Source organism: Neovison vison, chromosome 9, assembly GCF_020171115.1.
Source record: "Neovison vison isolate M4711 chromosome 9, ASM_NN_V1, whole genome shotgun sequence".
Classification (NCBI taxonomy): domain Eukaryota; kingdom Metazoa; phylum Chordata; class Mammalia; order Carnivora; family Mustelidae; genus Neogale; species Neogale vison.
Window position 1 is genome coordinate 17,263,807 of NC_058099.1, and position 16,534 is coordinate 17,280,340.

General features: G+C 40.5%; 1 protein-coding gene across 1 annotated transcript in view; it reads left to right on the plus strand.

Moving 5' to 3' along the window:
- The window catches only part of ASTN2 (astrotactin 2), a 736,372-nt gene that overhangs the window by 584,831 nt on the left and 135,007 nt on the right, over positions 1-16,534 (plus strand). The window contains exons 17-18 of the mRNA XM_044265036.1: positions 2,699-2,832; positions 4,359-4,507. Of these exons, the coding sequence (XP_044120971.1) occupies positions 2,699-2,832; positions 4,359-4,507 (283 nt within the window). The remainder of the gene's footprint in view (positions 1-2,698; positions 2,833-4,358; positions 4,508-16,534) is intronic.

The window sequence follows — 16,534 nt, forward strand, 5'->3', positions numbered from 1 at the left end:
GTGTTGGCTGGTCCCGGAGATAGAGAGTAGCTGAGCAGATGGTTCTGAAGGTTGTGACTGGAAGAGGTTGGAGGGTGGTCAGAGGCTGGAAGGAGGGGTGTCCTTGGGTCTGTTCTGCCCACTTTTTTTTTTTTTCCACATTTTAAAAAATTAACATATAATGTATTATTTCCCCCAGGGGTACAGGTCTGAATCATCAGGCTTATACGTTTCACAGCACTCACCATAGCACATACCCTCCCCAGTGTTCATAACCCAGCCACCCTCTCCCCCACCCCCACCTCCCTGGCCCACAACCCTCAGTTTGTTTCCCAGGATTTAGAGTCTCTTATGGTTTGTCTCCCTCCCTGGTCCCATCTTGTTTCATTTTTTCTCTCCCTACCCACTATGACCCCCTGTCCTGTCTCTCAAATTCCTCATATCAGAGGGATCATATGATAATTGTCTTATTTCACTTAGCATAATACCCTCTAGTTCATTCCACATCATTGCATATCTGCCCAAACATTATTGAAGCAAGACATTTGCAAGATGGCTGGGTGCGTTGCTATAACAGCGTTCTTGATACACACCTCACCCTACATCTGTGTTTTGGGTCGCTAAGGGTGTTGATCCCAGACCCACTTTGCACAAATGTGTTACACCTGAGACTTGACAATGGAGGAGGGAAAAAGTGACACCTGGCTAACCAGGTGTCCTTGGATATAGGCAGTATGAAATTCTCCTTAAAAAAGTACACGGCGGGGCATCTGGGTGGCGCAGTGGGTTAAAGCCTCTGCCTTCGGCTCAGGTCATGATCCCAAGGTCCTTGGATCGAGCCCCGCATCAGGCTCTCTGCTTAGCAGGAAGCCTGCTTCCTCCTCTCTCTCTGCCTGCTGCTCTGCCTACTTGTGATCTCTGTCAAAGAAATAAATAAAATCTTAAAAAAAAAATAAAAAGTACACAGCAATAAACATAAAAGAAAAAAGAAAGGACATAGGGTTTGTTACCTGATAAAGGGGTAAGAGATCAATATTCTCTAAAGTCCCTAAATTTAAAGAAAGGTATGTCAAACATTCTGAATCCCAGTGCCTTGAACATCAGCATAAATGGAGTGACTAAAGCATGATGCACACCTGAACCCGAGCATGAGCCTAATGATGTTTTTCAGTGTCCATTTATTTATTCAGTAAATATTGACTGGATATTTGTGCCAAGTCCTCTGAGAATACTTGCTGGAATAAGGATTGGCCTGTACCCTTGGTGTGAGCAGGATCTGTTGAATGAGAAAGGCAAGAGAATGGGACAGTAGGTGTGGTCTAGTGTGTTTTGGTGTCCAGGAGAGGAGTGTGGTTCAAGGCTTAAGGACTCAAGGTGTCGGATTCCTGGAGCAAAGGCATGTATCATTTAAGACCAGGAGAGTGAAATGGAGTATAAGAAAGGGAGGCAGGGAATATTCCAGCAGGGAGAAAAGATTATTATATTTTTAAAGACAATGAGACACATTATAATTATATAGAATATTAGGGCTTTTTTGTTTTGTTTTTGGTAGGGGTATGGGGTAGCTGGGCATAGGTATTACGGAGGGCATGTGTTGTGATGGGTATTACATGCAACTAATGAATCATTGGAACACTACATCAAAAACTAATAATGTACTATACAGTGGCTAACTGAACTTAATGAAAAAAGCAATTAATGGAATGTTGATCATCATTTAGAGCAAGAGCCAGCAAACGGTGGACCTAGACCAAACTTAGCCTGCTTCTTGTTTTTATAAATAAAATTTTATCAGAACCCAATCATGCCCATTCATCTGAAGTATTATCTATGTCGCTTTCATGCTACGAGGGCAGAGCTAAGTAACTGTGGCAGAGACTACCTGGCCACAAAGCCAAAATTATTTGCTATCTGGCCCTTTACAGAAGCATCAGTTGTCCTAATTTAGAGCGCAGTTTCCATAAGCAGGTGTTGGTGGGAATGTAAGTAGTTGCATGAGGTTGGAGGGTGACATGCAAGGAAAAATTAGAGTGGTGACCGATGATGCTGTGCAAGTGGTCAGGAGCTCAAGTAAGGAGCTTAGACTTTCTTCTGGGAGCCAGGAGGAACCTCTGAAGGTTTCTATGCAGAAGAGAAGCCCATGTGGTCAGCACAGCAAGAGGCAGTGACTACACTTGGTATGAAAGCACAGAGTAGTATATAAAATCATTGAATACTCATATTGTACACTGGAGACTACTATGACACCGTTAATTATACTTCAATTAAAAAAAAAAGAGTTTGAGGGAGTTTCTGGAGCCACACTGCTTTCCTCAGATCCCAGCACCATCACTTTACTGGTTGTGACCCTCAGGCCAGTTACCTCCATGTGCCTGAATTGGTAGAATGGGAAATGATAATAATGATAACATCTATTGCATAAGAGTGGAGAAGATTAAATAAGTTAATTCAGGTAGAGTACCAGGCCCCAGAGGAGGTTTTTAGTCATTTGCTGCTGCTGCCATCCTGCCTCAATGATCATTCTGGCTACTGGGGAGAGAATGGTCCAGAATGGGAGAACCTGGTGGTAGAGTGCTAGGTGTTTGGGCAGGAGATGGTGTCTTGTGCCTAGGTGGATCGCTGTGAAGTTTGGGTCAGCTGCTCTCGTGGTTGCTGGGACCTTCATTCTGAATATCTCCACCATGGTCATCATCAACTCTTTTGCCCTCCTTTATTCCAGGCCTTCAAGAGTGCACTGATGAGCTCCTACTGGTGCTCGGGGAAAGGGGACGTAATCGATGACTGGTGCAGATGTGACCTCAGCGCCTTTGATGCCAATGGGCTTCCCAACTGCAGCCCCCTCCCGCAGCCCGTGTACGTATGTATGGTCCCTCTTCCTTTGGCCACCCCTTTCCATGGACTCACAGTTCTATCCTTCCAGCCCAGGCCATGGCTTGCTTCTGTTTCCAGAGCATGTCACCAGATCCCTAAAGTCTCTGGAACCTACCTCTTTGAGAAAGCAGGAAGTTTTGGCAGAATAGAAATCTGCTTTTTTAAATGATGCCCTGGGTTTATGTTTACTTCTTCACTCATCTGTTCAGAACGGGTTTACTGGGCACTGACTACTGGTGGAAATTGGGGCCACTGAGAAAAAGAGAGTGTAGAACCTTTTCAAAGAAATGTCATTTCATTTATTCACTCAACACATAATTTTTGAATACCTGCTATGTGTCAGACACTGGGAATTCATCAGTGAGCAAGATAGTCTGTGCACTTGGGGAGTTGACCATTTAGTGAGGGGACAGCTATCAAAGCAAAAACAGGAAAAAATGATACAGTTTAAAAAGTTGATAAAAATATGAAAGAAAAAAAGAAGTGTTGGAAGAGAGAAGAATGGGCGTTGGTGTGTTTGCTGGAGGGGAGGGAGTTAGGGAAGTTTCTCTGAAAAGACCTAAATGGGAGTAGTTTTCCAGATGACAAATGGCACCAGTCATGGTTCAGGCAAACGGAAGAGCCCATGTGAAATCCCTGATGTGGTAACTGAACCGTTTGAGGATGCTAAAGGAGGCCATCTGGACTGATGGAGCAGGGTTAAGACAGACAATGCTGTGAAGAGCATAGGAGAGTGAGGCAGGAGCCAATATGGAGGGACCAGAGTCCTTTAACACCCCTCTGTGTGTGTGTTGGGGAGATTACACTGTAAGATAGTTCTTGAAGAGGTACTATATTGTGCAGTGGAAAGAGAGAAGGAATCTGGGCTGGGTATAAGCAAAATTACTACCATCATGGTTCTGTCCCCAACTTGCTGGGTGATTTTTTGCAAATAATTTTCCTTTTCTGGGCCTTACTTTCCCATCTTTGAAATGAGGTGATTGCACTTCCTAGCCTCGAAGCATCTTTCCAGTTATAACCTTCAATCATGCTGCTCTGTCTTAGCATGTAAAAGGATATTCTGGGACTCCTACCCTCTCTGAGGAAGTATTGATTTAAGGATATTAAAGAGTTGACTGATCTATTGGATTGGAAAGAATGACAAGAGGGTTGAGGCTCCTGTGTTTGAAGGCATCAATTAAATTGATGATGAAGCACTGCTGAGAATACAGTTTAGACAAATGGAAAGTTAATCAGTTTTCTGTGAGCATGTATTATGGGCTTGGATTAATTTATTGGATCCCACATTGATCCTGAAAGGTAACTCTTCTCAACCCTGTTTTATGGACAAGGAAGGGGAGGCTGAAAGAGGTATAATGAATTGCCAGGGTCCATACAAAGGCTTGTTGGTGGGTCAAAACAGGACTTGAGCCTGAATCCTGGGCTTTTCATCTTGAGACATGCAGACTCTTTGAGGGAGCAGATCGTACTTCTGGAGAACAACCAGCCTTCCCTGTCACCCTTTCTAGGCTTCGTCTGTCCCCAACAGTTGAGCCATCAAGCACGGTCGTCTCCTTGGAGTGGGTGGACGTGCAGCCAGCAATTGGGACCAAGGTCTCGGACTATATTCTGCAGCACAAGAAAGTGGATGAGTACACAGATACGGACCTCTACACGGGTAAGTAGGAAGCCCGTGACTTCCCATTTTGTTGGGATAGTGTGACAGAGGAAAAGAAATGGATTTTCCAAATGCCTTTGGAGACTTAGTCTCATCTGACATGGGAAGGCATTTGGGGTTTCATTGTTGAGTGATGGCCACCTGATGCCCAGGCCTGTGGGGTTCTTTTTGTTTGTTTGTTTATGGTTTTCAGTAGGGAATGATAGTAAATGGTAACTGAAAAACTTTCTGATTCTCTGAGTTCAACCCTCAAAGTCCTTGATCAAAGGGTTAGTTGGTTCAGAAGAGGATTTAACCTTTTCTGCTTGGAAAGGCCTACATGTCACATATTTGAATACCTGAATCTGAAATATATTCTCTCTAGGGCTGAAGTCAAGAAAATGAAGGAATTGCCTTTTCTAGTGAGAGTGAGACCTGTTATCTCTAGTGAGATGGTTTCGTATTCAGTGCTGAGGAAGAGGGATTTGGAAATGATTCAGGCACACTGGAGAAGATGAGAAAAGGGACTTTTAAGAGAGCTCCGCTAGGTTGTAACTTCTGGGGGCTCCCCCTGAGGAGAAAGTCTGAGAATGTCTGAGAGAAGTTCTGATGTCGGACATAGCCAAGAAGCTATGTTGTCCTGGAGCTGGGGTCTGTGGGGGGTGGTGTTGCTTTAAGGCAGCCTGGGAATCTGGGTCTGTGGTAGTCAGTCTGGCACTGGGGCCAAGGGGAGCCCAGGCCACAGCGACACCCCCTGGGCCTGTTGGAACTGGCAGGCACCAGGATGGGTTGGGAACCTGAGTTCATGGGAGCCTGGTGCCATGGAAGCTTCTGGAGCTGGATAGCTGATGGTCCTAGCTGGGGGCCTAGCATCTTAAGAGTCTGCTGGGAGCCACCTATATCCAAGGGTGTTGGCCGGGTGCTGGAACAGGGCAGCTACAGGGTTTCTAGGGAAGTCAGGCACACACTTCTCTCTCCTTCCACAGGGAGGATTAGGATAGTGGATCTGTCTTCTTAACCTGCTTACCATAGGTTTTCCTACTTTTTGTGCTTCACCCAGGTGCTATAATATAATCCCTTACCCATAAACCTTAGTTCTGTGGAAGTATTTGTGTGCATGGATGGTTGTTGAAATTGATTATGGGGAATGAGGGGCAAAGGAACAAGTGCCGTTATTTTTCTAACTTCGCTCTGCAAATTTCTAACTTCGCCTGGTTTTAGAAATCAAGTAAGTGAGTCCCAAAGAGGTGTGTGACTTTCCCAAAGTCCTACAACCAGTATCTGGTAAAGCCAGGCTTTACAATCAGGTTATACTCCCAGCACAGTGCTCGTTCTTTAGGTACCATCATACTTAATGACGAAAGACTGAATGTTTGTTTGCTGAGAGATTTTTGTTTTGTTTTAATTAGAAATGGATTTTGAATTTTCTGAGTCTATTGAAATGATCATACAATTTATGTTTCTTAGTTTGTTTAATATGATAAATTGCATTAAAAATGTCATAAATTGCATTGATCAATTTCCAAATGATAAAAAAACTTACATTCCCAGAGTAAATAAATCCCATGTGGTCATGATGCATTATCCTCTTTTAATACATTGTTGAATATGATGTGTTAAAATTTTGTTTAGAATTTTTACATCTGTGTTTGTGAGAGATTCTGAGTTTTCTTGTGATACTTTTATCTGTTTTCATTATCAGGGTCAATATTAGCCACAGAAAGTAAATCGCAAAATATTTCCCCCCTTTTCTGTTTTCTAAAAGAATTTGGGTAGAGTTAATAATATTTCTTCCTTAATTATTTAGTAGAATTCACCAGTAAAATAATCTGGGTTTAGAGTTTTCCCTGTCAGAAGGTTTTAACTACCAGTTTAATTGTCTGATTAGATACAGACTTGTTCAGGTCGAGGCTTGTATGTTTGAAGGAATTTGCCATATAAGTTACAGAATTTACTGGCAAGAAGTTGTTTGTAACATTCTATAATTATTCTTTTAATATCTGTGGAAAGTATAGTAATATCGCTGTCTCATTCTGGATTTTGGTAGTTTACCTTATCTATCTTTTATTTTCTGACTGATCTGACTAGGAGGTTATGTAATTTATTTATCTTTTCAAACCAATCAACTTTCATTTCATCAGTTTTCAGTATTGTTTTCTGTTTCACTGAGTTCTGTTGGGATCTTTGTTATTTCTTTTCTTTGGCCAACTTTGGATTTAGTTCACTCCTCTTTTTTCCAGATTTTTAAGGTAGTAGGTGAAGTTGTTGACTTGACATTTTTCTTGTAATATAAGTATTCCCCTTAACTACTGCTTTAGTGGTTTACCTGTGTTTGATAAATTAAGTTTTCATTTTCATTTTCATTCAGTTCAAAATACATTTTAATTTCCCCTTTGTTTTCTTCTTTGATTTATGGGTTCTTTACTGTAATTTATTTAACGGTACTTTTTTTCCAAATATTTGGGAATTTTACAAACATCTTTTTGCTCTTGCATTTTGGTTTGATTTCACAATGTCAAAGAATTTAATTTTTATGACTGAAATCATTTTTAATCTATTGAGATTGCTTTTATGGGCCTGAATCTGGCCTGTCCATTTTAAGAGAACGTATATTCTTCTATTTGTGAATGGGATATTAATATAAATGCCAACCAGATCAAACTGGTTATGTTTCTCAAGTCTTCTAAACGCTTTCTGATCTTCTGTTTTGTTGTATCAATACTTGAGAGAGTGGTATTGAAACCTCTGACAATAATTCTGAATTTACCTCTTTCTTCCTATAGGTCTATCAGTTCTTACTCCATGTATTTTGAAGCTCTGTTATTAAAGGCACAAACATTTAGAAACACTAGATCCCCTTGATGAATTGATCCCTTTATTACTGTGAAAATGTTGTCTGTATCCTTGTTATTTGCTCTAAAATCTGTCTTGGTATTGATACAAGTGCTCCAGCTTTCTTCCAATTAGCGTTAGATGGTTCTAAAATTTTCCATTCTTTTACTTTTGCATTATTTGTGTCTTTATATTAAAATGTATTTCTTATAGCCAACATATCTGTAGAATCTTTTTAATTCTTTTTTAATCCTGTCTGATATTATTACCTTTAACTTGGACTATATTTAGACTGTTCATATTTAACGTGTTATTTTTGTAGTCAATATAAGTTTATCGTCTTGCTACTTGTTTTCTGTTGTCCCATTTTTCTTTGCTCCTTTTTTTTTCTTTTTCTATCTTTTTTTTTTGGATTGAGTATTTTTATGATTCCATTTTATCTCTTTGGTTGACTTATTAACTAGGAATGTTTTAAAATTTTAGTGGTTGGTTTAGTGTTTACATATGCATATCCAACTTATGACAGTATACCTTTAAAGCTATTATACCACTTTATAGTATGAGAACCTTATAATAGTATACTTTTATTTCTCTCCTCCTAGCCTTTACTGTATTGTCATATATTTTGCATTATATATGTGTGTGTGTTTCATAATTCTGTTACTGTGTTTCCCTAAATAATAAATTATATTTTAAAAGATGTTTAATAAGAAAACTATTTTTTAAGAAAATTAATTTTACTTTTTAAGAAAAATAATTTTATGTATTTACTCAGGTAGTTACCATTTTTGCTGCTCATTATTCCTTCACGTACCTATTTTCATGTGATTTCATTGTCCTGTCTGAAGGATGTCTTTTTCTATTTCTTGTATTTTAGATCTATTAGTGATTGATTCTTTCAGCTTTTGCTTTTAGAAGTTATTGCTGGGTACAGAATTCTAGCTTGACAGACTTTTCTTTTAGTAATTTAAAAGTGTTGCTCCTCTGTCTTGGTTGCATGGTTTGCATTGAGAACAATCTGCTTTATTCCTGTCTTTGTTGCCCTGTACATACATACCATTTTTGTCCTGTGGTTCCTTGTAAGATCTTCTGTTTAATATCAATTTTGAGCAATTGTATTCTTTTCTTGTGCTTGAGGTTCATTGAGTTTCTTGGTTGTATGTATTTGTAATTCTATCATATTTGGAAATTTGGGGGCCATTATTTTAAAAAAAAAATATATATATATATATATTTATTTATTTGTTTATTTATTTTCTTCCTGACCATCCTTCTTCTCCTTCAGTGATTCCAATTACATGTATTTTTGCCCATGTGAAGTGATTCTTTTCTTCTTTCTTTGTTTCATTTTAGATAGTTTCTAGCACTGTGTCTTCAGTACCTTCTGCAAAGTCTACCCTGTTGTTAACCCCATCTGGTGAATTTTTCATCTCCGACATTATAATTTTCATCTTTAGAAGTTCAATTTGGGTCTTGTTAATATATCACATACCTTAACATTTTTGACATATGGAATGGAGTCAGAAGGGTTTTAATGTCTTTATATGCTAATTCTAATGTCTGGGTCGGTTTAAATGGATTGGTTTCTCTCCTCATTATGGATTGCATTTTCCTGCTTCTTTATATGCCAGGTAATTTTTGACTGAATGCCAGACATTTTGATTTTTTCCTTGTTGGGTGCTGGGTATTTTCGTATTCCTATAAATATTTTTGAACTCTGTTCTGGGACACAGTTAAGTTTCTTGGAAATAGTTTTATTCTTTTGGGTCTCACTTTTAAGATTTGTTAGGTGGAGCCAGAGCAGTGTTTAGTCTAGGGCTAATTATTTCCTACTACTGAGGCTAGACCTTTCTATGTGCTACACACAATGGCCTGTGAATTATGAGATTTTCCAGTATGACTGGTAGGAACAGGCACTATTTTTGGCCCCTACATGAGCACTTGGCACTGTTCCTTCTAGTCCTCTTGAGGTGGTAGTTTCCTCACTTAAATTCATCAGTCTGTATTGTGCTGAATATTGAAACAGGACCCTTCACAGATCTCTTCAATTGTCTCTTTGTGTAGCTCTGTCTTCTTCATTGCTCTATCCCTACAGTCATTGTGGTCTCTCCAGACTGAAACTCTTGTCTTCCCAGTGTAGAGAATTGTACATGACTATATCTATAATATCCCTCTCTCTGCACCATGACCTAGAAACCCTTTAAAAGAAATCATCTGGGGAAATTTTAGGGCTCACATAATTTGTTTCCCATCTTTCAGCATCTCTGCCCTTTGTTGCCTGAATTCCAGTATGAACTTTTTTTTTTAAGTACTATTCTCTTTTCTTTGCTAATTTCTTTGTCTCGGCAGTTGGAGAAATTAATCTAGTCCCTGTTTCTCCATCTAATCCAGAAATGGAAATCCTCTTGATTTCCTCTTGTTTCTCTTGATTACCCAGGAACCAGAGCTCTGATCCAAGCATTACCTTTTTTATTTTTTTAATAGAGATAAAATTTACTTATTTTTAGGTAATATACTGAGGTCACCCCATACAGATATCACCTCTTTTTCTTCTTCTTTCAAAAGTTTGAAGGTGATGACATAGCTACCTCCATCTTTACAGATTGTAATCCTTTCTTGTATGACTTGACTTTGATTCTTTCCACTGCTCAATGCTTAAATTTTTCAAAGGACCGTTTTAAAGGGCAATGACTCTTGTGTCTTTAGGACTTACAATACTCCCACAAGGCCTGGCATACATAGATTTTCAAAGTTGAATGGATTGGTCTATGGGTAGCTATTGAAATCTACATTTGTATATATAAGTATATAGATATATAGATATAGTTATCTTAAGTGTACGACTATGACATTAGCTCCTTAAGTGCCGTGTGACCTAAGAGGGTCTTAAGTAGCCCTACAGGTTAGCTGAATACATCATAAGACTTCTGAAAAGTATGATGATCAACTGAGGCTATGGATGATTAGGGGTACTCATCTGAAGCAAAAACCACATTTTAAAATTTATTTATTTATTTTTGCCACTATACCATCTTTACCATGTCTCAGACATCTGATAAGTTCACTCAGCCCATATTTAAGTATTTCAGCACAGGAGTGCCTGGGCAGCTCAGTTGGTTGGGTGCCCAATTCTTGATTTTGGCTCAGGTGGTGATCTTGTGTCCATGGGATCAGTAGGCTCCACGCTCACCAGGAACCTGCTTGAGATTCTCTTCTTCTCCCTCTGCCCCTCCCCCTGCTTTCTCTTTCTCTCTCTCTCTCTCTCTCTCTCTCTCTCCCTCTCCCCCTCTCTCCCTCTCTCTCTGAAACAAGGAAATATAGTCCAGATAAATAAATAAGTAAATCTGTTCACTTGATTGAGTTTTATCTTAGAAGTTATAAGTCTATGAGGGAATATGGGCTTTGAAAAAACATGACTCCTGCTTTCAGTTTCCACCACTCAGCACGGAACGATCTAGGGGTAGTCATAATCTTTTCTAGGTCTCGGTTTCCTTATCCATGGAATGGGAGAGATAACAGTCACTTAACAAGTTGCCTTGAGGGTCAAATATAGCATAGTTCTTGGGAAAGTATAGGTACTAATAAATTTTGGTCACTTCTCATTTCCATGAATTAAAAAAAAAATGAAAGGAAAATTAAATGTTAGGAAGAAAACAGCAAGGTATTTAAAACTTGTTTTGGATAGAGAGTGAGGATTACTCACAGATTTGGCCAGGTGAGGCCAGAAAGGGGAAATGTGGGTTTTCTCCTTTGATCTCTGGATTTTTGCCAATAAGTGAGTCCAGGGCTGGAATTGTTTATTTATTTGCAGGCTCCCAAGCGTGTGTATGTACAGATCTACATGCATACATACTTGTTCTCTCTCTTTCTCGCTTTCACTCTCTCGCACACACACACAAACACACACACTTTATTGCTGCCATCTGTTCAACATCCTTTTGAACTAGCTGTTGAAATGCTCACTCTCCCTCTCTGTCTCCTTCCCTGCCCCCCATCCCTGAGTTTGGCGCTCTCTCTTTGTTTCTTTCAGAGAAGCCATTGCACTGTCGGTTCTGGGACTCTATTGGGAAAGCCAAACATAAGTAGCCTCCTGTTCCAGTTGTTTTGAGCAGAAATGGGGCTTGTTTTGGGGGGTGACTAAATTCCCCACATGCTAATCTGTCATCGATATTAAAAACAGACGTCTGGTTCTCCTGCATGGCCTCATCAGAGCACTTGGCATAGGTTTCAGCCTTTTGGGCAGGGGTAGAGACAGGGGGTGGGAATATGAAGTGGGGGCTGAGACACAGCAGATTTAATAAACCCAAATCCCCTGATTGACTTATGAAGAAACCAGCTGGGGAGGGGTGGGGACTTGCCTGGAGGTCACACATAGGATGAGTTAGTGGTAGAGTTAGAGATAAAATGGAGACTCTGGTTTCTCTTCCTGCATTCCCTGCCAAATACAGACATCTTTCTCCCAGTGCATCTTATCTCTAGTATCCTATGCTCTTGTTGAGAATAAACATAACCGAGGGGCAGAGGGAAACTAGGGTATATAGGTCATCTGTCTGCCTGGGCATGATGAAGTAATTAGCCACCTGATGGCAGCTGGAGGGCTCTGACCTTCTGGGGAATGCAGCCCCTCAGACTCCTCACTTCTTGGCTATTTTCATATATGTTGGCTTCCATAAACCCTGAAAGTTAAGAGTAGGACCATGGACATTGAGTCCGACTCCCTCATTATAAGGATCAGAAGAGTGAAGGGAGGAAGCAGAAGGGTCTCACTCACTCTCATAATCTCCCATCACACTCCCCTGCATTTTCTTTGGTAATCTGCTGGGATTTTTTTTTTTTTTAACTTTTTGAAAATCAGAGACTTATGTCTTACCATGGGCTTTCCAACTTCAACTTGTTTGTTTCAGGGCTGGAAGCCCAGTGGACTCTCTTGGCCCCCACAGAGGCAGCAGGCCCTCTCCACCATCCCCCCAACCTCCTCATGGAAGGCAGCAACATGTGGAGCTGGTCAGTGCCCCTTTCTGTCCTGGCATCTGGGAGCCTGCTGGGCTGTTCCCCTGCTGATCAATACCAGGCTTCCCTTCTGCCAGTTCTCAGCTTTTGTCTGGGTCCCCCCCTTTCTCTGTCCTTTCTGACTCACTCTCTCTCTCCTTTTTTTCCTCCCTCTATGTGTCTCTCCTTTTGGTATCTTTCACCCTGTCTCTACCTTTGTCTTTTTTACTTTATGTCATCTTCTGTCTCTCACCCATCTTCTCTTGTGTTTGTCTCTCTGAACTGACTTAGGTATGAGCTGCTCATCTAGAGTCATCTATCTGGGCCAAGAATGATGTCCAGAATGGTGAGAAGACACCACTGTCCACCCCAACCAGTTCTGTATCCTCTTCCTCCCTGTTTCCATTAAGTCTAATCTACAAATGATAGACACCCCCACCCACACGCACCTCATCCCATCTTAGACCTTAGACTGAAGATCTTCTCAGGGAAAGGCAAGCAGTTAGGGAGGTGGATTTGTGTGGGGGAATAACTGAAGGCAAGGGACAGCATGGCCCCAATTTCCCTAGGAACTGAGAGGACCGTGAGGGCAGCAGCTGTTATGGAACTGTTGATAAAATACTGTGGAAATTATTTATAGCTCCTCAAGCAGCGCGAGCCATGGCTTAGCCATACCCTTTGTCTGAGAATCTAGAGGGGCCCTCACCCGTCTGCCTTCTGCCGGCCCTGGACCAGCTTGAGGGAGGTGATGTCATTGGAGACTGGGCCTCATTCCCTCAGCTAGAGTGGTGGGGGGGGGGGATGAAGGAAATATGTTTTACAGGGTGAGGTACAAACCGACATGACTGCAAACATCTGGAACTGATATTAGGTCCTCAGAAAATGTTTCTGTCACTCCAGCTGCTTTTTGGATGAGAGCTTTCCAAAGTCAAGCACCTCCAAAGGGAAAAGGTACTTGGAGGGTCTTAGTTCTCTCCATTCCTGTATGCCACCCAGCCTGCTTTCTGTATCAGAGTATTTTACAGTTCATAAAGTACACTTGTTCATCCCATTGGTGTATATGGAGATCTTACAGGGATCCAGGTACTGCAGAACATGCTGGACATGGAAGGGTAGTAAGACAGGCGTGATTCCTGTTCTTAGGGATCTTTTACTCAATTCGGGTAGAGATAGAATATAGCAAGAATCCAGCGTGCTAGGTGTTGAGATCATGCAGATGCTCTAAGAGAACAAAATAGGGGCTTCAGACTCAGTCCAGTGGTACCAGGAAAGGCTGACCAGAGGAAGTGAGGCAACTGTTTGAGATTTTGGCCCCACTTCTGATTGTACTGATCAACCCATCTTACTCAAGACTATCAGCCCCCCATGTGGAGCTCATCCACTGGCTGAGAAGATGGCTCTTTGGGTCTTACTTCTTTGCTGCTGTTTGTACATACAGTCAAACAGCTAGAGAAAAGCACACAGTTGAGAATATTTGTCACCAATATATCATCTGTCACCAGTTTCAACTGGACTCTTCATGCTACCACGCAATCCGACTAGACTTCTGTCACTTGACTTTATTCTCGACCATCTTTCAACTCATGACACCCTCTTTTCCCCGCCTCTCTCAGCGGATGATCTTGTTCCCTCATTCACAGAGAAAACAGTAGAGGGAGTACTTCCACTTCCCTCTGTAACAATTTTAAATTTGTATGCTCCTTTCTGCATACTGTTCCATTTCCCTCATGATACAGGGTAAGAGACACTCTTTTACCTCTCTAGAATTAGTTCATTTATTCACATGGCATTTCCTAAATTCTTAGGAAACTTTACTTATTAATGACCTCCCTGTATTTTATATTCCCAGTCTCTCTTCCTTCAGTAGATTATTTTTACCATAATTTAAATATGCTCATAGGTTTTTCTTCCTAAGGAAACAAAATGGTCCATCTTACACGATCAATACAATATGTTTCTCTCCCCTTCTTAGTAAACATACTTTTGAAAGTAGAGTCTGTAGTGGTTGACCCCATTTCTTCACTTTCTACTCCTTCCTCACCTTTACTTCACTCTGTCTCCTGCTACCACCAAGTTACTGACATATTTTTCTCTGCAAAGGTCTGTGACTCCCATGTCATTAAATCCAAGGATTTGGTTTTTTGTTTTTGTTTTTTGTTTTATTCATAAACTTACTTAATATTTCAATCACTCTGTCTTTACTTCACTCTGTCTCCTGCTACCACCAAGTTACTGACATATTTTTCTCTGCAAAGGTCTGTGACTCCCATGTCATTAAATCCAAGGATTTGGTTTTTTGTTTTTGTTTTTTGTTTTATTCATAAACTTACTTAATATTTCAATCATTCTTTGGGGTTGGCTATCCTCTTCTGAAACCTTGGCTTTTCTTACTTTCTTCGGTCCCATGCTCCTGGTTTTCTACTAGCCTCTCTGACTCCAACTCAGCCTGCCTTGCTGGGTCCTCCAGTTTACTCTTTAAATCTTACAATCCTTAGACCTTGGTCTTCTATCTTCTCTTCTTAATTTACACTGTCTCTAGGCTACCACATCCACTCCATAGTTAAAATCAGTATATTTGCTGCTCTTACATTTGCATTTCTACCTCATGCTTCTGAGCTCTCTACGCATATCTAGCTAACTAAGGCATGTGCAGTTTGATGTCTCACGAACAGTCCAAACTCAACCAATCCAAAACTGAACTTGTTACCATCTCCCCACAGATTGCTCCTGTCCCAGTGTTCATTTACTGTCTGTAACTCCTACCACTGTAAACTGAATCCCTTGAAGCAGAACTCCAAGGTTAAATTCTTTTCTCTTGTTCATCCTCATATTCAATTCATAACCAAATTATTTTGCTTTGATTTCCAGTGTTTTCTTCCACCTTTATTGAGGTATAATTGATATGTAATGTTGTCTCTTATTATACTCCTTCCTTTCCTACTGCCTATTGTAAGCCACCATCATCTCTTCCTTCATCCATCTACCTTCTGACTAGTTTACATATTAGCCACTTTTTATCCCTTTCAGTTCTCAGTTCTAAAGCCAGAGCTACCCTTCAAAATACAACTTTTGATCATAGTCAGTACCTATCACAGTGCCTGGCTTACCATGGATGTTCAATTAACACTTGATGAACAGATACCTGATTTATAATACTACTCTCCTGAATTAAACCTTTAAGAGCTTTCCATAACTCTTCTAACTGAATGAAAAAATGACATGGCCTACAAGGTTATGAATAATTATTCTTGCCTCCTTCTCCGGTCTTCTATCTATTCTTGATATCACCAATTTTCCTTCCCACTGGGGTCTGTACACTCATATCTCAGCTTAAATGTCACTTATCTAAATCCTTAGAACCTATTTGACCCTCTCATTGATTATGTGAACTTTTAGCATTTAATATTCCCTTGCTAGCACTTATTATAATTATAATGAATGCGTTTTGAATGGGGGGATGGGCTTAGCATTCACTTTTCTCACTAAAATATTAGCTCTTCCAAAGCAGAATTATGTTCCTCTTTTTCATCACTCCATCCCCAGGGCCTAGTAAAATGTATAGTAGGCACCTAAAGACCTGAAGTGTGAGCAGGAAATAGTGAGATGAAGTGAAGATTGTGGGGAGGATGAGTGGGGAGAATATTCCAGGTATAGGGAAAAGCATGTGCTGTAGCCTGAAGGAATAAAAGGGTGATGTGGCTGGAGTTTAAATTTTGAGTGGTAGAACTAAAGGAGACAACAGAAGGGATGAGATTATGGTGAGTTGTTTAAGGCATGCTAAAGAATGTACTTTTTTTTTTACCCTGGCTGCTCTATGGAAGACGAATTGAACCACCTTTGAATCTAGTGTCTTATCTTATCCACAAATTAATCCTACCAAGTAAGAGGGAATTATCTCCATTTATAGGTGAGGGAATTGAAGATCAGGCTTGTGAGTTGGTAGTTGAAGGTCCACCTTCTAAGAAGAGTGGGGTCATGAATTGAACTTTGGACTTTTGATCATTTAATCTATGGTTTTTTTTTTTTCCCTCCCATTTCTCACTGCCAGTGTATTATCAGTTAGAGGCAAGAAGCCAGGATAACTGAGTTCTCCCTGGAGAGTCTGGAGTCAGGTGAACCCAAGCCCTTGATCTCAACTTACATGACTCCAGAGATGTACCCCGAATCTTTACCTTGAGAGACATGATAGAATAAGTCAGGGCAAAGAAGGTCAATGGCAGGAAGTTC